General features: G+C 44.8%; 1 protein-coding gene across 3 annotated transcripts in view; it reads left to right on the top strand.

The window, feature by feature from the left end:
• Positions 1 to 23,641, top strand: part of ADAMTS2 (ADAM metallopeptidase with thrombospondin type 1 motif 2) — a 279,567-nt gene that overhangs the window by 22,076 nt on the left and 233,850 nt on the right. For 2 of the 3 annotated variants that reach the window (XM_045026992.1, XM_045026991.1), the window contains exon 2: positions 5,721 to 6,082. In XM_045026992.1, the coding sequence (XP_044882927.1) occupies positions 5,849 to 6,082 (234 nt within the window). In that variant the 5' untranslated portion in view covers positions 5,721 to 5,848. Of the gene's footprint in view, positions 1 to 3,763; positions 4,059 to 5,720; positions 6,083 to 23,641 lie in introns of those variants that run through there. The other variant, XM_045026990.1, reaches the window with a different exon arrangement.

The following is a 23,641-nucleotide window of genomic DNA, read 5'->3' as shown; positions in this document are numbered from 1 at the left end:
TGATCGGGACGCAGTACAATGCAGGGTGAAAATTAAAGAGCTGCGGAGTGCCTATTACAAAGCCCGAGAGGGGAATCGACGATCCGGAGCTGCTCCCACGACCTGCCGTTTTTACAGGGAGATGGATGAGATACTTGGGGGTGACCCCACTGCCAATCCCAGGATAACGATGGACACTTCTGAGCAGGCTGGGGGACAGGAGGAGGAGGCGGAGGAGGCGGCGGAGGCGGAGGCGTGGGGGGGGGAGGAAACCGCGAGTGAAGCTCCTGGCATGGGGGAAGAAACCGCAGATTCCCTGGAGGCATGCAGCCAGGAGCTCTTCTCAAGCCAGGAGGAAAGCACCCAATCGCAGCAGCCAGCAGTTGCAGAAGGACAAGCAGAGGAGCGTGTTACCGGTAAGCGGCTTTTATTTTCTGGGTGAAATGTTTCTGGAGAGGAGGGGGGGTTATGGATGCATGCATGCCAGCCTCTAGATGTGGAATAGCCCGTTGATGTGGTCTATCACGTCGCGGTAATCTGCCTCAGTTATCTCAGCAAAAGCTTCATCCAGAGCGTGGGCAATATGCCTGCGCAGGTTTATAGGCAGAGCCACTGTGTCCCTTGTCCCAGTGACGGTGACGCGTCCGCGCCACTCTTCTGCCAGTGGTGGGGGGACCATTTCTGAACACAGGCAAGCCGCATAGGGTCCGGGCGGAATCCACATTGCTCTAAAAGAGCCCCCCGCTGTTCCCTAGTGACTCGCAGTAGGGAAACATCTTCCAGGATTAAGTCCTGTGAAAAATGTTGGGAGACTCTTTAGTGAAGAGATAGGGAGATAAGATCACCCCTGCATCTGCATTTCACTCAACCCCTCTAGCACTCCAGATTACCCGAAGCAACCAGCTCCCCTCTTACACCCAAGCCCCACTTCTCCCCATATAAGCACTGCTCACTCACCATGTCGTGGCTTCTGTAGTGTTATGCGTGTGGGTAAAAGAATGCTTAAATAAGAACTCACTCCCTCAGTGTAACAATTCATGTCTGGAGATAGTGGATACAATGCTGCCCGTGTTAAATGTTGTCATTTCTGTTTCTACAGTGACCTTGACTACTGGACTGCCCAGATGTTCAACATCACAGAGGCTTCAAAATTTGAGAAAAAATCCCCGAAAGAGCAAAGAAGACATGCTGAAAACTGTTCTTAATCAGTCTGCTCGAGAGAGTAAGGACTTGAAGGATTGGCGAGAGAAAGAAAGCAGGACACGCAAGAGAAATGCAGTGGCCAAGAGGAAAACCACGGAGCGGCTGCTAAGCATCCTGGAGCGCCAAGCGGAGTCTATAGAGTCACTCGTTGCCATGCAAGCAGAGCACTACCGTGCTACTCCCCACCCGCCCCGTCCTTTGTGCCTTGTGCCCCAATGTCAGCTCAAACCACCTTTCCCCAGCATCCAGGTTCTTACCACCACCAGCTGCCTCCAACACCTGTATGTTCCCCAACCAGCCCTGATACCTACCACCACCCTTACCCTCTGCATTCAACCCCCATCACCATGCAGTATATGAACCCTGAAGTGCAGGATTCATTAAACAGCAATCCAGACAGGGCATATGCAAACTTGTGACTGTACAGTTCACCAACCCACACCCTTGCCCTCTTGTGTTCATGAAATGTTGTGTGTCTGTCTGTCTGTCAAGGAAGTTTTTTTCTTTTCAATAAAACAATTCTTGGCTTTGAAAACAGTCTTTATTATAGCAGATAGTGAAAGATACCTTAGCCCAGTAAAGAAAGAGGCACTACAAATCATATTATTATTATGGATAATAGAATAACAGTGTAAGCAGTGCAATTCACTCCCATGCAAGGCAGCAAACATTATTGTTGGCTTTCAGCCTCAAATTCTTCCCTCAAGGCATCCCTAATCCTTGTAGCCCTGTGCTGGGCCTCTCTATTAGCCCTGCTCTCTGGCTGTGCATATTCAGCCTCCAGGACTTGAACCTCGGTGGTCCATGCCTCACTGAATGTTTCACCCTTCCCTTCACAAATATTATGGAGGGTACAGCAAGCGCATATAACCGCGGGGATGCTGCTTTCCCCCAAGTCTAGCTTCCCATACAAGCAACGCCAGCGGGCTTTTAAACGCCCAAAAGCACACTCCACAGTCATTCTGCACCGGCTCAGCCTGTAGTTGAACCGGTCCTTGCTCCTGTCAAGCTTCCCTGTATAGGGTTTCATGAGCCAAGGCAGTAACGGGTACGCGGGGTCTCCAAGGATCACAGTGGGCATTTCGACATCCCCTACTGTGATCTTCCTGTCTGGGAAAAAAGTCCCTGCCTGCATCTTCCTGAACAGGCCACTGTTCCGAAAGATGCGTGCATCATGCACCTTTCCAGGCCAGCCTGTGTAAATGTCAATGAAACGCCCGCGGTGATCCACAAGCGCCTGGAGAACCATAGAGAAATACCCCTTCCGATTAACGTACTCTGATGCCAGGTGGGGGGGGGCCAGAATAGGAATATGCGTCCCATCTATCGCCCCTCCACAGTTAGGGAAACCCATGTGTGCAAAGCCATCCACAATGTCCTGCACGCTCCCCAGAGTCACGGTCTTTCTTAGCAGGATGCGATTAATTGCCTTGCAAACTTGCATCAAAACGATTCCCACGGTCGACTTTCCCACACCAAACTGGTTCCCGACCGACCGGTAGCTGTCTGGAGTTGCCAGCTTCCAGATTGCAATAGCCACTCGCTTTTCCACCGTCAGGGCAGCTCTCAATCTTGTGTCCTTGCGCCGCAGAGTGGGGGCGAGCTCAGCACACAGTCCCATGAAAGTGGCTTTTCTCATACGAAAGTTCTGCAGCCACTGCTCGTCATCCCAGACTTCCATGACGATGTGATCCCACCACTCAGTGCTTGTTTCCCGAGCCCAAAAGCGGCGTTCAACGGTGCTGAGCATTTCCGTAAATGCCGCAAGCACTTTAGTGTCACACGCGGCAGGCAAATCCATATTGATATCATCGTCGGAATCCTCACTGTCACTTTGGAGCTGAAGGAATAGCTGGACTGCCAAACGTGTTGTGCTGGTGACACTCATCAGCAGAGTCCTCAGCAGATCGGGCTCCATTTGCCACAGAAATCGCGATTCACACAGAGAGTAACAGAAAGACACTCACAATGGCGCCAAACGCTGCTGGAAAGAGTGAATGCTGGGATGTGAAGCGATGCACCACGGGGCGCTGGCAAACAGGAAGCGGAATGACCCGCACACTTCCTTCCCCTTCCCACAATACTCAGCGCCAAAACGGCGCCAAAACGGGACGAGGTGCTCTGTGGGATAGCTGCCCACAATGCACCTCTCAATACAGCGCTGGAAAGTGCTGCAAGTGTGGCCACACTGCAGCGCTGGTAGCTGTCAGTGTGGCCACACTCCAGCGCTGGCCCTTCCACAGCTGCATGACCAGCGCTGTAACTCCCAGCGCTGCAACTTGTAAGTGTAGCCAAGCCCTCAGGGTCCGAGCTGGGCGTCTTGGGTTGGGACAGTAACTTGAGCGCATTAGGACCTGGAGGGAGCGGGGCGCTCACTACCCTGTGGGCTGCTGCGAGCGAAGAGTCAAGGGCAAAGAAACGTGGCTGTCGAAGCGTCCCGCAGCCAGAGTTGGATCCAGGAGGGAGGGGAGCCCCGGGCCGGCTGCCAGGGCTCGCTCCGGAGCAGGGCTGCGCTGGGTGGCAGCGCCTCTGTCAATCAGCCTGACTCCACTCCCGCACGCCCTGTGTTCTCCCGTGCTGCGCTCCAGCTGCCTCCTCGTGTCTCTGCTTCGCTGCGAGCTCACAGAGCGGCCGCCGCCGCCGCCGCTGCTGCTGGGTGCATGCACCGGGGGACCGGAGCGCGGCGGAGGACCGGGCGGCGCCGGGCTGCCCTCAGTTGGTGCTGGGTAGCGGCGGGGAACTTTAACGCTGGCTCCAAGTGTTGGGCTCGGTCTGCGGTTCAGCTGCAATGGATCCTCCAGCGGGGATCGCCTGTCTGCTGCTCTGCGGTGCGCTCTTCCTGCCCGGGAGCGCCCTGCAGAGCTCCAGGGAGAGAGGTAGGTCCGGGGTGGGGGGGCGGCTCCATCCCTCAGACCCGCACCCCAGGGCGTCCCTAGCTATTTGGGTGCCCTGCAGCCTCCCAAGCTTCCCCCCCGCCCCAGCGCCTGGGAGGCAGGAGCTGTGAGGGGGGCACTTTTGGGGCCCCCACAGTGGCCCGGGGGATTAGCGGGGGGCCGGGAGCAGCCCCAGCCGTGTCGCTCGGGGGAGGGGGTTTGGGGGAAGGGATCCCCTCAACCGCTCCCCGCCGCCCGTCGGGGGGGGGCGGGAAACCGTTCCCTAACTCGCCGGTGCGGCGGGGCGGGGGGGGGGAATCCTCCCCCCAACCTCCCCGCACTCACCGGCGGCGGGAAGCGGAGCGCCGCGGCTGGGAGCTGGCGGAGTGGAGCGGGCTGGGGCTGGGTTGCTCCGCTTCCCGCCCGTGCCGGTGAGTGTGGGGTCGCTGGGGGAAGAGGTGGAATAGGGGTGGGCCGGGGGAAGGGTCGGAGGTGGGGCGTTGGGAGTTGTCCAGGGCCCCACCCCACCCCACCCCCAAGGACGGCCCTGCCCACCCCCTGCTGCCATGCCCTTGGCCTCCCCCTCTGAAGTCCCAGCTAGCTCGCCCTGGGGCTTTCAACTCCCCTTCAACTTCTTCTGCTAACACTTTTTTTTGGCGAGACTTGCAGTTGCTAACCTCTTCTGGCAGCAGCAGCAGCAAAGGGGCAGATGGGTCTGCCTCCTCCGGGGAAGGGACTTCTGGCATCTCGAGGAATGACACTTCTGTGCTAGTGTGTCTGCAGTCCCATAGCCACCCTCTGGCAGCCCCAGTGGGAGGATAAGACTCTGGAAAGAAAGGAGGCTGCGGGAGACTGGTTTAAATCCCAGATCGCATGAGAGAGAGAGTGTAGTTAGAGACGGGGTGGGAACCTGGAATGAACTCTGGTTTCAATGTAACACATCTGACAGATCAGAGGTTAGTGTGTCAGATCCTGAAATTCCATGTGTAGAATAAAACACATGGTAGCAGCTTTTTTTTTTCTTCAAACAATATGAATTTAAAAGCTCTGAAAGTTGATGAGACATTCCCGCTGTTCCCAGCCTGAGTTACCAGCTGTATATTGTCTGCTAATCATATGCTTTCAATTTGTTTAGGATTTGATCAGCTTTTCCCACCGTTGTTTTTTGGGGAAACTTACTTTTGTTTATAATATCAGCATTTGCAGGTCATAAATTTAAACATTTCCTTCCCCTAACCTCTGTGTATAGGCCTGGTCAGAGGTCAGTTTAATAGACACTGAAGCATTCTCAAGGATTGTGCCAGCAGTCCCCAGAAATCAACATCCTAGGTGATTAATGACAACAGTCTGAATAGCTCAGCTGTCTCAACTGACTTCATTTCATAAAACATCTGGAAAGGGGATGCAGGGTGCTTATTTTGTAGGAGGACTTTGCTGTCTTACATTCTCTTATAATTGCACTTTGCTCTATGTTAGGAACTAAACAGTTTGAATGACCTACACAGTATGTTCATTCACACTCGTGAATGAAGTGGCTGTGGTGAACGCAATGGCCATCTCCCTTATGTAATTCTCTGATGGGGTAATGGATCATAGACTGATAATTCTAAACCAATAATTCTAAACTCTAATTTTTAGTTTTAATACTTTTTTTTATCTTTAAAGATCCTGTTTTGAGGAATATAGAGGAATACAGACTTGTCGTCCCAGTCAGCACAGATTCAGAAGGCAGGTTCCTATCTAACCTGGTGTCTGGACCTCCAAGGGGGCGCTTCCGAAGAGATGCTGGGGATATGCAACATGAAGCTTCAAATGAGCAAATATTTTATAATGTCACTGTTTTTGGAAGAGAGTTTCACTTCAGGCTGAGACTGAACTCTAGGCTGGTTGCCCCTGGAGCAACAATTGAATGGCAAGAGGATTCTAATGTGACTCATATTGAACCACTCCATGGGAATTGCCTATATGTTGGGGATATCACTGATTTGCCTAACGCTTCAGTTGCTATAAGCAACTGTGATGGGCTGGTAAGCTGCTTTGCTATTATACCTAATATTACTTTACTTACTTTTCCTATAGTATATATATTTAAAATGTGTTGAACTTTGTCCTTAAAACTTGCACCTTATATGCTATGATAACTATGAATTCAAATTAACTAGGTGTTCCTTAACATAGGGGTAGCTGTGTTGCAACAATAGCTGCTTTTACAGGTAGACTGGGAGCAAGTTCAGTCAGAACAGGCATGTTCTGTTACAGTAGAACAGTGGGGAGGGATAGTTCAGTGGTTTGAGCATTGGCCTGCTAAACCCAGGGTTGAGAGTTCCCTCCTTGAGGGGGCCACTTAGGGATTTGGGGCAAAATCAGTACTTGGACCTGCTAGTGCAGGCTGGGGGCTGGACTCGGGACCCTGAAACGTCATTTTCCAGTTCTCTGAGAGAGGTATATCTCCATATATTATATTATTAATAGTTAAAATAGACCGCTAAGTACTGTAACTTAGCAGTGATTTTTCATTAGAACTTACTTGAGGTTTTTAACATTTAAAAGAAGACCAAGCGTCATGTTGTGACAACATATTTAATCTTCATAATATGGCTTTTATCTTTCTCATTTCAGTTTAGGATGAGAAGGGAATTTTTAGAAGAGGAGAACATTCCAAACAGATTTGACATGTTATGCTTTTGTCTCTGATAATGAAACTTGTTCAAAGATAGGGTCAGACCTTTACAGTTTTACAGATCTTTCACTAGAGCCAATTCTCTCGCCTAACCAAGTGATTTATGAAAAGTAGCAAAAGTGTTAAAGGGTTTCACAAGGAAACTGCTCCATATCATGCATTTTACATGGCTGGATACGTGTGAGCTTGGTATGGTTTTCTATTCTGGAACACATGTTCAGTGGCCAAACTATATCTGTTTGTGGCAGGCATCTGAAAGAAGCACACACTGTGATTTTAACAGTAATTGCTATGTAGAGCAAACTTTGTTTAAATGACAAAGTGACTTTTTGGGGAGGGGGTAGTGAACTTTTAATCTATCCAATAACTTCTTGGTAGACTTTTGGGTCTCATATCTTTGTGATTATTTAATTTCTATATAGTTCTCTGCTCTTCTTAATCAACCATTTAACTCAGTTGTAGTCCATTTTTTTTCTAGATAGTCATAGAAAACTGTTGGCTTACAGCACCAGAACATGTCTCAAAACTATAAAATGAAGTGAGAGGAAGGTCATCTCATTTACTTTTCCTTATTTCCATGCTTGTGAATCTTCTGCTCTCTTAACCGTATATGTTCTTATTTCCAGAAGTAGGCTTTAATGTTGCTGTATGATGTGGACAGGTTGCTAGGGGCTAAAGTTCCTTCAAGAAATACTCTGATAGCACATTTTTGAATCCCAAGAGCACACCAGGAAGCAGAAGATGACTTCCCCTTGCTCAGGTGGGGAGTGATTGTGCCAGCACAATACCTGGTGCAGATTAATCAACACACAATTGCAACTGCTTTGGCCAGTGCATAGCCAGGGGTAGAGCCAAAGTTCTGCCCACTCCTCACCCACTTGCAGCAGAGGGGAAGTAGCAGTCTTGTGGAGGCTGCTGTTCCTCCTGTGCTGGCTACCCACACTGATGCAGGGGATAATAGAGAGACCTGTTCCTTCTTACTCCTACACAAGCATTAGATGGGCTGCAGTCTGGCTATTAATATTTTAAGAGTCAAATATCAGTTGACTAGCAAAGAACTTGGTCAAAGCAAAGATTAGAAGCCTCTATCCCCATGGTTTTGCACCTTGTGTTGTCATTTATACTTGTGCACAGTGGGTATATAATGCTGCTGTTTGCACAGGTGTAAATAACTTCATAAAGTGCAAGGGAGAGGATAATTGGAGCCAGTGTCTCCAGTGGTCAGTAAAGCCACCCTTCACATAATGATAGGAATAATTTTAAATAGGTAAAAACTAGAAAACATTAGTTATCCAAAGAATGTCACCTGGTTGTCTAGTAGTATCAGTTAGTTAGGATAAATTAAACACAATTGCATTAACAGCTGTCTGAACCTTAATGACTGACTTCTACCGAATAATATTTGAGTGAGTTAAGAGTAGGATCATCCAAGTGAAGGCATTATTTTCACTTATGTAAACCTCGTTTGTGGCCAATATGCATGGAATAAATTGATGTGACTCCATTGTACCGACTTGCAACTGCCTGTTGCACTTTATTCATTTATGCTTAATTTCAAGCTCATAAATAAAGTGCTTTCAGGACCTGGGCCTCGCTTTAGAATAATAGAAATAATATCATTACCCTGGAATACTGACCCAAATGGGATATTTTCAGCTTTTCAAATAAACATCCTGTTTTACCTTTTTGTTTGCTTTGTGTCATTGCTTAGTACTGGCTTTGGCATTTAGCTAGCAGCTGGAGACTGTTATCCTGTGACAATGTTCTACACTAGTGACTAGCTCTTTGTAAATATGGGAAAGAATTAAAAAAAAAATAATTTAAACTTCAGCCAAATGAGCATCAGCCAAAAATAAAAAGCAAATGCAGAAAAATGTACATAGAGGGTGACTCAACTCCCATTAAAGTGAATGAAAAAGCTTCTGCTGACTTCTGTGGGTACTGGATTAGATCCTTAGTTACTGAGGTAAATTACCTTAATAGAATACTTACTAAGATTTCAAGCTAGGTTGAATACTGTGGGTTAGTTTCTTATCTGGGTCCATAATTAATATGCTGGGTTCTGTCCAGAATTCTTATTTCCCCCCTGTCCATTAGGGAAACTAACATGTTAAAGAGGGAGAGAGAGAGAGTCTAGTGGTCTGAAGATAGGAATGAGAGCTAGCAAATTCTAATCTGGCTCTGACATGGATTTGCCCAAGGTCACATAATGTCTGTACCTTGATTCATCCACTTCTAAATGGATAATTTTAGACTGTAAATTATTTAGGACAGACTATCACCTATATCTGTTTGTACAGTGCCTAGATAACTTAGGTCTTGTAATGCAGAGCAGTGCCCAAGTACCTTTTAAAAAACTTGGGTGTAAGTTACTTTCCCAAGGTCACACAGGAAGTCTGTGGTGGAGCAGTGAATTGACCTTGGGTCTCCTGATTTCTAGGCTAGTGCCCTAATCACTGGACCACACTACCTAGAACCTTTTAGGTTCTTAACAGTTGATTCATATCTGAGAACCATAGGAGGCTGTTCACTATACTAGGCTTATTAGTGTGTCTTCTGAATCTGAATCCTTCCCATTCTGTCAAAGGTCACTTAGGGCACAAACAAGGCCCTGCCATCCCTGTCTGTCCTGGGCTGTTCGTTGCATGTCCTCTGTGTTGTTGTTCAGTGACATAAACTTTCCCTCTCTAAGTACTGTTCGACAGAGGGATTCTTGGGATCGGCCCTTTTATGTGTCCCTCCAGCTGCCTAACGGCATGCCTGCCATGGCAGATGTTCTGGCTTCATTCCTAACACATGTCCCAGATATTCCTCCTCCTTTGCTGGATAACTTTGAAGATAAGGGGTTGCTGAACTCTGACAAATCTTGGCGCTTGTTATAAATTCTATTTAATGCCTCATATTTTCCTGAGGCATTTGCTTTCAGAGGCATTTAGATATCTGGATCTTTTGGTGGATTTCCAGCTTTCACATCCTTACGTAAAGATGGAAATAACATTTCAGTTGAAAATGTTGTGGTTTGGTTTTCAGTTGTAGATCTTCAGTGACTGAATCTTGTTTAAACTGGTGAACGTAGTTGCTGCCTTGCCAATTCATGACGTTATTTCCTTCTGCATATGCTCGTTGGCTTACATATTACTACCAAGTGTATCTTACATTCCAGTTAATACACATGAGGAGACGGTCTGCTGCTGCTGGTTGTACCAGAAAGCTAAGGTTGTTGGAACTGATATAAATCGCAGCAGTCAATCTGCAAGTGAAGTTGTATTCTATACAGTAGAGAGTTTAGGTTTTGTGGTTTTTTTTTTTTTTTTTTTTAACCCTCTAATGTGTGATCACTCTAAAACACACAATGGGGTTGTATATCCAACTATATATGATATTTCAGTCAGAACTGAGGGTTGGTTGTTTTTAATGTGGGTCTTCCCAGAGCTTTCCAAAATAGAAATCAACAACAACCACCAGTTTCACTAAGCACTGGATTTGGCAAGGGGGGAGAGCCAGGGATGGATGAAGACTTCCAAAGTATGTAAACCAGACATATTTTTCATAGCTGAATTAGGCTTTGAGAGATCATTGGCATATTGAAGCTAATTAGTAGGGAACTTTCCTTATGAGCTCTCTAGAGCTGTGAATGTGGTGTTTTTTTTTATAAACCATGTTAAGAAAGTGTCACTGTAACTTGCCTACTTAAAATAAAAGACACTTGTTCTATGTTGGGCTACAGAATATCTTCACTGTTGACTGAATCACACCCAAAATGGGTATGAGTGTATTCTGAGTTTACAGCTTCAGTCCCCAGTTCTCCATTCCAGCAAAGCTATGCTCTGTACAGGGTACCTTTATGCCACCCTTGTGCCTCCCTATATCCTGCGTCATAGAAGGGCCTGCCCTACTGTAAGTGCAATCTCAAGGCCGCTCTAAAATTCTCAGCTGCCTGTTGCCTCTGTGATCGTTCCAGAAGACACAGTACTCTGGCCACACACTTATTCTTGGTATGCCCTGTACATTAGGGATGCCACTGGCGCACAATGAAGAGCCAGCTAGTTCCTGGGTTAGGGTTATTCTCTGATGGATGGATCCACTCCCTTTACAACCTTTCTTCATTGCTGGCATGCCATAGGGCAATGAAAAATCAGGCCTATGGCATTCTTTCCTGACTTCCTTCCAAAGGGCCATCTTTACCTCCCCCTGAAAACCAAGGATCTTCTGAAATCTGCTGGTCACCATGGCCACCTGTTTGAAAGACCTGGGACAGCACTGCAGGCTGGTCTTCATGGCTGCAGAGCCCTACATAATGACCATCTGCTACGTCACAATCCTCCTTCCTCTCTGGAGGGTTTTTATTGAATGGTGGGTGAAGAAAGGAAAGTTATTGTTGGTGGGAGTCAGTGTTCACTGTACACCTGCCCAGTCCCAGAGCCTCTGCCCAACTACAAGGCCCAATCCCCAGGGAACACCAGTGGTGTTGAAGAAAGAAAGGGAGTGTGCCATGGAGCCAGAACTCTTCACTTTATTGCTTCCAGATTTGCTACTTGTGGGAAGTGAGGGGAACATACTGACTAACATCAGTACCAATATTTATGGTGGCTGAAAGTCTTCAGCAGCATTTGCATGATGCCAACATTTTTGGGTGTAGAATTTCAGTGATTCTGAATATGCCCCATCCTCTTTATAATATATTCCTATGTCTATAGGAAACTGGCTAGAGTGTGTACTTAAATACAAAAAGACAGGAGATAAACACAGTACAAACAAGGCATGTGACTCCATGTAAGAGAAACAATATGCACACAATCAATGTGAAAGACATCCAAGGTTTTGGATCAGTACAGAATCTAGCATTGTGATGTATTTTAGTGGATATGGAAATAATGCATGCTGATTAGAATGCTTGAGTTTCTTATGTATAAGTCTATCTTTGCAAAGAATTTGGACTGTAGCAAAGCCTTAAATGGTTTTTCACGTCTCCAGTTCAGTGCCTCTGAAAAACACCCAGTGGTAAATCCTGAATAACAAGAACTAAGTATAATAATTTATTCCATGTCTGGAACACAACAGAAGGCTCAAATGTAACTTTGAACTTTGATGTTCTGCCATCTGTGTAAAGTAAAATTTGGGCAGCTATAACTATATACCCACGATGTTCACTTGTGTTCTAAGGGATGTGTGTATATGTGGATTGGTGGATTTGAAGAGGAGGGCAGGGAACTGAATCTCAAAATGATGGGGGCCAGATCCTTAGCTGGTGTAAATTGACATACTTTCAGGGCCGGCTGCAGCTTTTTTGCCACCCCAAGTGGTGGTGGGGGGGGGGGGGAAGAAGGGGAAACCCTACCCCCCCACGCTCGCTGGCACTTCGGCGGCTGCTTTACCATGCCGCTTCGTTCTTCGGTGGCAATTCGGCAGCTAGTCCTTCCCTCCAAGAGGGACTGGGGGACTTGCCGCTAAAGACCCGGACATGCTGCCCCCTTCCATGGGCTGCCCAAGCACCAGCTTGCTGCGCTGGTGCCTGGAGCTGGCCCTGCATACTTCTACTGAAGTCAATAACATTGTACCAATTTAAAGTAACTGCGGATAGGACCCTGAGTAGGACCTTGTGTGGGACTGGTTTTTTTTAAATCCTGCTCCTGTCCCATCCCGCAATACCTGCTCCTGCATTGTTATCCCACTCACACCTGCAAAAACCTTAGATCCCACAAATCCTGCAAAAGAGAGAGGTTCCCCGATGCTACTAAAACAAAATTATATATAAACAGAATTCAGATACAATTTTTACCAATAAAAGAATAAAACAAATTGTGCTTAACCCATGTAAAAAAATACTTTAACTCCTGTTGTAATAGACATCAAATCTTTCTTCCCCTTGCTTAAATTTAAGTATTAAAATTTTTATTTAAAAATAAAGATTTAGTGTTTCCTGCAAATTCCCGCAGTCTGGTTGTTTTTGCCCACCCAGTCCCGCCTGCAACAAAGTACATTTTCTTCTTCAGGAGATGTCCCTGTGGGTGCTCCACTCCAGGTGATGGTGTGTTCCTGTGCCTTCGCTCGGAGAGTTTTGCAGAAGTGCCTGTATGGGTCGTGCACGCTCGGTGCCTGCCTCGCGCGCCGTTGGCGCTCAAAGTGTCATACGTGTGACCCGGACTCTTCAGTTCCTTCTCAACTGTCCCTGGCCTGAGACGGAGCTCAGCAGTCCTGTTGAAGACCTGTAGTCCCATTCCATCACAGTTTTCCAGTGTTGAAGATGGGGGAGTGGAAGGGGTATTCTCTCACCATTCTTCCCTGATTAGGACACCTGCTGCTGCTGGACCATTAAGATCACAGTCCACATATGCTCACAACATGTGACCTTGGTATGGCCACCCATTGATGGGACCGCCCATACCTTTCCCTGGTCACTGGCCATATTGGAGTCCTTGGGGGGAGGGTCTTACAGAAGACACCATAGCAGGCGTCCCATCCCATGTAGGGAGGACACCAGATCTTTGCCTCCACCTTTGGAGACAGCAGCGGTGGACACACAAGAGGAACCCATGGCAGAGCAGGAAGAGGACACTACTCCCCAACACCTTGCCACCCAACAATAATTCTTCCTCCTCACCAGATGAGGCTATTATGCCTCCACCACCAACCCCGGCAGATGACTTTTACCCACTTCCAAGACTTGTTTAAAAAAGTAGCTAACGAGCTTAAGATTGTTCTAGAGGAAGTGCCAGAAACTCAGCATGAGTTAACAGATATCCTACGGATGTCTTCCTCTTCCAAGATAGTATTGCCAATCAATGTGGCTATCACGGAACCTGCCAAAACAGCGTGGCAAACTCCAGCCACAATTCCACCAACTTGCAAAAGGGCGGACCGAAAATATTACATTCCCTTGAAGGGATCGGAATTTCTCTTTATACACCAAGCACCCAACTTGCTGGTGGTGGAGGCAGCCAACCAAAGGGGCAAACAGCATTTCTGCTCCACCCCCATCAATAAAGAGAGTAAGAGGCTAGACCTGTTTGGCCGCAAAGTATATGCCTCATTCACACTTCAATTTAGTGTCAAATTATGCGGCATTACTCGCCAAATATGACCACAGGAACTATGGAAAATGTATGGACTTTATTAATGACATCCCTGAGGACAAGAGACAACAATTTAAATCTTTGATCTCTGAAGGACAGATGATTGCACATACGGCTCTACAGGCTTCATTGGACACAGCTGACGCTGCAGCCAGATCCACCGCTACTGCTGTTGTCATGTGACGGGCCTCGTGGTTTAACTCCTCAACATTTCTATGAGAGATACAGAATACAGCTGAAGACCTTCCTTGCAATGTAGAAAAATTGTTCACAGCCAAAACCAAAAAGGTGCTGCACATGTTTAAAGATTTGAGGGCCACGCTCCAGTCCCTTGGCATCCATACACCTGCCACAAGAAGGAGACAATGCAGATATCAACCATATCAGTGCCCTAGATACCCAACATACACATAGCAACACCAAAGTCAGTACAAACAACAAAAGCAGCAATGACAGAGACAGAGGCCACAAGGATGATACCTTCACTATCAGCAGCATCTCAACCTACTCTGATGAGCAAATTTGACCATCCCAATAAAAAAATGGAGGATGGCGACCAATTGTTGATCTCAGGTGACTGAACAAGGTTTGTGGGGAAAAAACAAAAGTTCAAGATGGTCACTTTAACAACAATAATAGCAGCGCTGGAGCAGGGGGATTGGTTTTCAGACCCTCGACCTGCAGGATGCTTATTTTCATGTCACAATACACCCTGCACACAGGTGTTTTCTCAGATTTACTTTGGGCACAAACCACTATCAGTACAAGGTACTACCTTTTGGCCTGTCAACAGCACCCCATATTTTCTCCAAGATCCTCGCCATGGTAACGGTGCATCTGAGAAAGCAGGGAATAATAATTTTTTCCTTACCTGGACAACTCTCTCCTGAAGTTGCACATTCAATCAGACATCGTTTGCTCCACTCCAACAGCGATAGAGTGTTTCCAGAGTCTTGGTCTACAAATAAACATAAAGAAATCAACAATAGAACCAACTCAACAGTGAGAATTCATTGGCACGTACCTCGACGTGAGGGTGGTGAAGGCATCGCTTCCATGAGACAGGTTCAACACGATAAAGACACTCATATCCACAGTATGGAACAGTCCACAGATCACTGCCCACAAATGCCTAAAACTCTTGGGCCATATGGCAGCATGCACATTTGTGGTCAGACACGCACGCTTGCACATGCGCTGCCTGTAAGGATGGCTAGCAACTGTGTACAGACCAAACAAACACAGAATAAACATACAATTAACAATGCCCCACAAGGTCAAGGACTCACTAACCTGGTGGACTCATCCACACAACCTGTGCTCTAGGATCCCCATTCACACAAGACCCTGAATCACAGATGATCACAACGGATGCTTCCCTCATTGGGTGGGGAGCACACATGCAAAATCATACAGTACAGGGACTATGGGCCACAACTGAGACAAGTCTACACATAATCTTGCTGGCACTGCGGATGGCACAAAGTTCCTGCCTGCACTTCCTCCTGTTCATAAAAAAACCAGAACTTTAGAGTAATGACCGACAACATCGCTTGCATGTTTTACGTAAACAGGCAAGGGGCAGTCAGATCACCTTTGCTATGCGCCGAGGCTACGAAACTCTGTAGCTGATGTATCCAACACAATACCTACCTGGATGCCAGAGCACCTCAGCAGATGTTTTCCTCATGAATGGGAATCAAATGATACAATACTGTAATACGTATTCTGAAAGTGGGGTCACCCATGGATAGATCTATTTGCAACTGCCCGCAACACCAAATGTCCGAAATTCTGCTCCAGAGCAGGTCTGGGAAAACAATCCATAGGAGATGCGTTCCTGATTAGTTGAAACATAGACCTTTTCTATGCATTCCCACCAATACAATTGCTACCCAGAGTGATACAGAAAATAAGGACCGACAAAGCCAGAGTCATCCTAATAGCCCCCACACGGCCAAGACAACCGTAAATAACACAGATGTTGGCACGTGCTCCAATCACGCTCCCTCTCCACACAGGCCTACTGACACAATGGGAGGGACAAATACAACATCTGAAGAGATGCTTCATCTCAAGGCATGGCTTCTCTATGGCTCTCTAATAACGAGCTAACTTGTTCTGACCAGGTCCAGAGGGTGCTACTCCACAGTAGAAAACACTTTACACGTAGCACCTGCTTATATAAATGGAAGAGATTTACAACATGGTGCACTGCCAGACAAACTGATGCAATGTCTGCATCTCTCCCATTGATATTAGACTACCTTCTAGAACTGAAACAATCTGGCCTCTCTGTTAGTGCAATGAAGGTACACCTGGCGGCTATCACTGCCTTTCACCAAAAGATTGATGACATTACAGTCTTTGCCCACCCAATCACCAAACAATTCCTCAGGGGCATTCAAACTCTCTCTCCAGACGTTTGACCACCCACATTACCTGGGACTTAAACTTAGTGCTAATGGTCCTGACTTGGAAATTGTTTGAATCTTTAGCAACCTGCTCTTTCTTGCACCTGTCCATGAAGGTGTCATTCCTAGTTGCGATCACATCAGTGAGACGTGTGGGAGAAGTTGGGCACTCATGGCAGACCGATCTTATATGATCTTTTTTAAGGGTTAAGTCACATTACGTATCTGTCCCAAATCCCTACCCAAGTACATTAGTCTTTTCACATTAACTAACCTATACAGCTTCCAACTTTCTTTTCTAAACCACATGAGAACTTGCGAAGCCATGATGCATACTCTGGACATTAAAAAGGCACTGGTTTTCTACCTGGGCAGGACCAAACCATTCAAAGTCTCACCGAGGACTCTTTGCATCTATAGCTGAACACTCCAAAGGAACCTCCATATCCACGCAGAGACTCTCTAAATGGATATCTGGATGCATTCATCCATGCTATCGATTAAAAGGCACACAACCTCCATCAACAATTAGGATGCACTCTACTAGATCTATATCAGCATCCACAGTATTCCTAAACAACGTTCCCCTTATAGACCTATGCAAAACCGCCACCTGGGCCTCTGAACACATCTTTGCCAAACATTATGCAATCACACAAGGCCCTAAATCAGGTATAGAAACATAGAAGATTAGGGTTGGAAGAGACCTCAGAAAGTCATCTAGTCCAACCCCCTGCTCAAAGCAGGACCAACACCAACCGATACCCAGCTTTTCTGAGTGGTACTATCCACAGTTATCTTACCAACTTTGAAGCCCCTACCATCCTAGAGAGCACTACTCTACAGTCACCTGGAGTGGAGCACCCACAGGAACATCTCTCAAAGAAGAAGAGAAGGTTACTCACCTTGTGCAGTAATTAAGGTTCTTTGAGATGTGTCTCTGTGGGTGCTCCACTACCCAGCCCCCTCCCTTCTACTTCGGAGTTTGATGCAAGCTCTCCAGTAGAGAAGGAACTGAGGAGTCTGGGTCACGTGCACGATACTCCAAGTGCCAACGGCACGTGAGGCAAGCACGCGTGAGTTGTACGAGCATTGCTGCAAAACACTCCAGGCGAAGGTGCAGGGATGCACCATTACCTGGAGTGGAGCACCCACAGGCACACTCATCTCGAATCTCAGTTACTGCACAAGGTGAGTAAACTTCTCTTACCCATTCCCACTATTTTGGCAGCGGGTCCTGCGGGACTCAAGAGATCCCAGTCCTGCTGCAGGGCTTCTGCCCTGAACTTTGTGCTACATCAGTGTAATTCTCTGGTATCAAAATCTATATGGGACTTTTTTACTTTGTGTGCTTTTTTAACTAAATCTCAAATGTCCAGGGACTCTGCAATATTGCTATTAAAATGGTAAGTTATTACAAATAGAAATGTGACAAGTAAACTATTAAGAACCATTCTGGCTGCTTCATTCTTCTGTAAACTGCATCAAGTGCCAAGCCTTGCTTGCGTTATTTAAGTGAGGGGTTGAGTTCAGTAGTACTACTCAATTGAGCAGGGATTGCTTTTCAGTGTTTCAGACTAGGTTGTATGCTATAACAACCCTCACAAAATATTTGAGAGAAACCCTTATTGTCTGGCAGCTTGCCCAGATGCTAATTCCTCTAGAAATGCTCTAAAGTGTTAAGTTTATGGGCCTCCATTCAGGAAAGCACTTAAGCACATACTGAAAGTCCATCCCTGTTCAGGACAATCCCGATTAACTTTAAGCATGTGCCTGAGTCCCATTGAATTCAGTGGGATTAATCATGTGCTTAAGTGCTGTCCTGTTGGGATGCTTTCCTGAATCGGAACCATAGGACCTGATCCCTAGCCAGTTGAAGTCAATGGGAGTCTTTTTTTCCATTGACTTCAGTGAGCTTTGCATCAGGCCCATCGTGCATGTTTTTGATAAAGGCTGCCTTGTAATTTATTCACCATTAATTTTAAAAAAGTTCAAAATATCTTGTAGCACCATTTTCTACTTTTGGTTTGAAGTCTGTTTTGACTTGTTATATCTCTTTCCTTAAAAAATTCTGAGTATTTCAGGCAATCCCTGTTTTCTTTTTCCAATAACATGATTGTATGTGTTGTATGTGTATGTGTTGGCAATATTTTTCTAGTTCTAAATATCAGTTTAGTAATGTCACCTCAAAAGTTGCCTTTATCATTATGATTCAGATTATCTGTTACTGATTGTTGGTGAGACTGATTTCTGTATTATTTGAGAGCCCAATCTTGCAAATACTTATGCACAAGAGTAACTCTCCACAAAAAATACACCACCTGAAGGCAAACAAATTCTTTCTTTCTCCAGTGAGATTCAGCTCATATTTTTTGTGTGGATTTGCAATTTAGTTTTGTTTGTATTTTATTTTGCCCTTGGATCACACTAGTTTGTGATATATGAAGTGAAGTAGAACTCAAGATAGGGCAAATTATTATCATAGCCTAGGCCATATCTACGCTACCCACTAAATCGGCACTGCTGTGATTGATGCAGCAGTGTTGATTTTGCAGGTCTGCTGAAGATACATTAAGTTGATGGGAGAGTGCTCTCCCTTCGATGTCTGTACTCTACCTACCTGAGAGGCAGAAGGTATGTTGACAGGAAAGCGTCTCCCATTGACACAGCGCAGTTTAGACACTTCTGTAAGTCCACCTAAGTTATGTTGATTTCCGTTATGTGACTTATGTAACTGAACTAGCATGATTTAGATTGACTTACAGCGTTAGTGTAGACCAGCCCTTAGTCATGTCCTATGCATAATGGTTAAAACAGATGTTTACTACAAATAATTTGAGTAGATGCATTGGCATTGAGTTCTCAGCACTTGCATTGTCACTGGGTTGTAAACACCACAGACTGAAATCTGGCATATAACATCTCACTACTTAAGAGCATTTCTTCCCTTTAAACCAAAAAACAAACACTCAGGATTGTCTTTGTTGATAGTGTAATGGCAAAACAAATATTTTTGCTCTTTAAGCAAATTAAACAACAAAACAGTTGCAATAATAAAGAAAAATGTAAATACTTCCTATAACACTGTCAGTTGAACATAAAAAATAACTTTAAATGATCAGGGCCCTGATCCTATAAACACTTAGGCATAAGCTAAACTTATTTATTTGTATTATGATAGTGCCTATGAGCCCTAGTCATAGACCAGGACCCCCACTGTGCTAGGTGCTGTACAAACAGAACAAAAAAGATTGTCCTTGCCTGAAGGAACATACAATCTAAATATAAGACATTATATAGATTCAGACAGATGGGGCTGGGAGGGAGGAGAGTTCCAGTAAACAATGAGACAGTATTGGTCAGCGTGTTGGGCAGTGGTCCAGATAGTCTGTCTGAGGTCAGTGAGGTTACTTATGTATTTAAAGCTAATTGTGTGTGTGAGTGTTTGCAGAATCAGAGCCCAGGTTACTACCTTAAACCCCAATCTTGCAAACGCTCATGCACGTGCTACCTTTAAGAACATAAGTAGCCCAATTTAACTCAGTGGGGCTACTTACATGCTTAAAAGTGAAGCATGCATGTTAGGTTTTTTTTTTTTTTTTTTTTTTTGCAGAACTGAGACTTAAATAATGAACTGGCTCACTGGCTTTTTACCGCTAATATGCAACATTAGCCTGGTAAGACAGCCGCTCTTCACATATTATAAATTGCTGAGACTTCTCCTTTTAAAATGTACAGTCTGACACACACTACCTAATTAGCATGATTCAGTCTCTTACTGGAGAAATTATTCACTATATGCTTTTCCCTAGAAAGAAAATCTCCTATCATTGCACACCGTATTTTTCTTTGCATTTTTGTATGCAAATATTCTCACCTGCTTTCATCTGAAAATGGAAGATGTAATTTCCCACATCAGGCAAGCGGACACCATCTGGACAGAATATCCTAAGGCAGTCAAAGTTGATACCTTTGTGCTATTTGTAAGCCTTTGGATAAAAGATAGGCATTTCCTTACATCTTATTTGACCTTGTGTTGTGCTCTCCTTGTTGTTGTATCTTAGATGTACTCTAGTTCTTGTGTGGTCAAATAGCAATTTTCCAACCAGAACTTAGAACAGTGTACACCCCCAAAATGGGCCTAATGGCTCCCTCTGTTTTCCATCCTGAAAGGTTCAAAAATAAGAACTAATTTTGACAAAGTCATAATTACCTCCACAAACAAGCAGAACATTTATTTTGAGAATCCTGTCCCTCTTCAGCTTCCAGAGTGTGTTGCTATTAGCTTGCAATAAACTTCTTGCGTCCCTCTGGTGTGGTTTGTAGGCTTCTTTGTGATTTTGCAAGATTCTCTAAGGAGCTAGCAGTACAAATTCCTGCAACTGGTCAGAATTTCCCATACCTGAAGCTGATTTAGAATTTTGGTTGGTATAGGAAGCTGGAAAAGATTTTTCTCAAGTCAACCAGTTCCAGCCTCTGCAGAGAGCAGGATCATTGTTTCCTATAATCTAAAATACGGAAGTATTTTATCTGACCTACTTTTGATTCTGGTGACAGCTACCTCTGTTGGCATATCAGTCCATTGCCTAGTTGCTTATTCAGATAGGCAACTTCTCATGTCAAAGCTTATTACCTAAAACAAAGACGTGGAGAACAATTCCTCCTCTTGCTGTGCTGAATTGCATACAGTTCCCTTCCACTGCTTCCTATTAACAGCTCTGTAATATTTGTACAGTATTTTCATGTTAATCCCGAATCACTGTAACTTGGGATTTATTGCTTTTTTTGCTCTCAATCAGTCTCTCTCCGTATGTTGTAGCCTCTATTTCCTTTGTCCATTATACCTGTGTCTGTTTGAAATTCATCTTTGTTTTCAGTGTAATCTTTTAGTGTTTTCTTTTATTATGTAACTATGTAATGAAAGGCCTACATTTCCAACAGTATTTTTAGTGCCATCACACCAAAAATGTAACAGTTTCTTTCATCATATCGGAGCCTCCTGTCTAGTCAAAGTCTAAGATACTGATTCTTTTTGTTTTATTCAGTAGTGCTGTGCTGTTTGGTCACACCCATTTTATTGTCCACTAGAGCTCTTTTGACAATTGGTGGTTTTCTTAAAGCCCCAGTGCCTGGAGTCATGTGAATATGTGCAAAAACAAAACAAAAAACCACGCCAATTAAATCATCCCAAATTATATATAAATTCTTAAGATTTTTAAGCCACTCTTGATTTTTTTGCAGGCTTGATTCATGATTTTTGGACAGCTGAAGTGGCAATACTGCTTTTGTACTCCCCTCCCCCCCATTGCATCTTTTTCTGCATTATCGTTTCCCCAATAAGTTTCCCACATTTTTAGCTATGCTGATTATTTCTCTCTCCAGGTAAAATTCTACCTTCATCTGATGCAAGTGTTATGTGATTAGAGGAAAGAATATAGAGGCAACAGCTACACCTTGTACAAGACTCATTGTACCAGTATAAGGGAATATTGCTTGTGGTTGACTGAGTTGGTTGATAAAGGATTTGCTACTGGGTGCACTTTCCTCTCCTTTGTAAAGGTGCAGAGTTTACCCCTGTTTTGCATGTGCTTTACACAGAACTAGCCAATTGGGTCTTGTCATGCCCCCGCCCCCATGTCTGGCAGACCATGCCCCCAGGGCAGTGAAGCCCTGGCCATTGTAGACTATGACCCATGCCTCATACCAGTCTCTTCTGGTGCTGGAGAGAGATCCTGTTCTGATCTCACTTACAGCTAACCTGTCTCTCTCACTTTGTATGAGGATTCTGTAGTTTTGGCTCTATCCACTTGGACATTACCATCCATCTGTGAATTCTAATAAATGTGGGGTTCTTGGTATTACTGTATCGTGATTCATGTGAAGTATCCCAACATTGACCACTATCAGGTTCCATTTAATTCAAGTTGTACCACCATTCTGAGGCAGCTCTGTTCAGCAAATTGATATGTTGCTTTTTTTTTTTTTATTACGGTGGTGGTACTCTTTCTTGTATTCCTTCCTTTGCCTCATTCGCGGGATTCTACCCACCATCTCCTGTAATTTTTCCATCTTTGCTCCCCTAAAACAAAGTACCTTAATTGTACAACTTACTGTTACTCCTCATCCTTAATATCCTAAATATAATTATTTTGTGATCTCTTACTTACACAGTCCCTTTAACAGGAAATGGAAATGTATTCTTTTGTATTGGCTTATGCCAAATTCAAGGTTTCCCCACTTTTCATTGCACCTTTATTGACCTTTATTCTCAACAAAAATAACTGCTTACTCGTATGCATCTCTCCACAGGAACCTCAGGAATTAAAATTGTCTATGAGCAATGGTTCCTGTGCTTTTGTAATCTTTTTACAGCTGCTAAGCACTGCATCTTTGCTTTAATTCTTATTTTGTGATCTGTTCTGCCTTGGTGTTGTATAAATAAATGCGGGTGTATTTCCTTGCTTTGTCTTCCTCTTTACCATGTCCCATAGTTTCACCTCTTTCCAATTGTATTTCATTGCATTGTCACACTACATTTTCTCCATGTTTTAACCTAAAACTCACTTGAACAGGGTGCATGAATTGCAGCCCATTCTCCATTAGAAAAATAGAATTGCTGTGCGAACACTGAATGAACAAAGGTTCAGTTAACATTACTGGTGCCTAGGTGAACAACAAAAGCTCCTCTTTCATCGATCTAGATAAAGCTAATGTAATGCTTGTGAAGGTACAGGTTATTGCTCTTCGCTGGAGATGGAAACTCAGGAGCTGCTGTTCCTGCTATATAATGAGGAGGAACAAAACCATGGTGTAGCTAGCTCTAAAATATTAATCTCTTCCTTTAAAATGGGAAAACAAAAATCTGAATCACACTCCATATTTTAACTGATCTCTAAAAGCCATAAAAGTAAAATACCTTTATGCTGCTTGAAGAGGACAGTGTGCTGTATCTTGACATAGGTCCTGAATATTTAAGACCTTGCTGATGTGTGTTCTGATTAATTACATGCTGTAAGAATAATGAACTGAACAGGTTTTGGAGGAAAAATTGCACCGCTAACTATCAGGGTTGCTAGCACCACTTCAGTGATTTCTTTTCCTTCCCTCTTTCAGTTGTGATACCTAAAATAGATTGACCATTAGAAAGACAGGGATCTGTAGGGTCACACTTCTGATATAGTATGTTTACAGGAGGCCTAGGTAGATGCTCTTGGTCTTTCTTTCAGACATAGGACAGAACACTAATCCAATTTGGCAAGGGACTTAAATGTATGTGTAACTTTCAGCAGTTAATAGGAGTCAGGTGCCTAGATGCATTTGAAAATCCCACTGGGCATGCAGCTGCATCTTTAGCCCTAAGGCCTAGATTCGCACAACTACCATCTACACACACAAACCTCTGATGTGAGTTTGGTGATG

This window comes from Mauremys mutica, chromosome 8 (assembly GCF_020497125.1).
Source record: "Mauremys mutica isolate MM-2020 ecotype Southern chromosome 8, ASM2049712v1, whole genome shotgun sequence".
Classification (NCBI taxonomy): Eukaryota; Metazoa; Chordata; order Testudines; family Geoemydidae; genus Mauremys; species Mauremys mutica.
The sequence above is the reverse complement of the archived record's forward strand: the minus strand, read 5'-3'. Positions and strand labels throughout refer to the sequence as shown.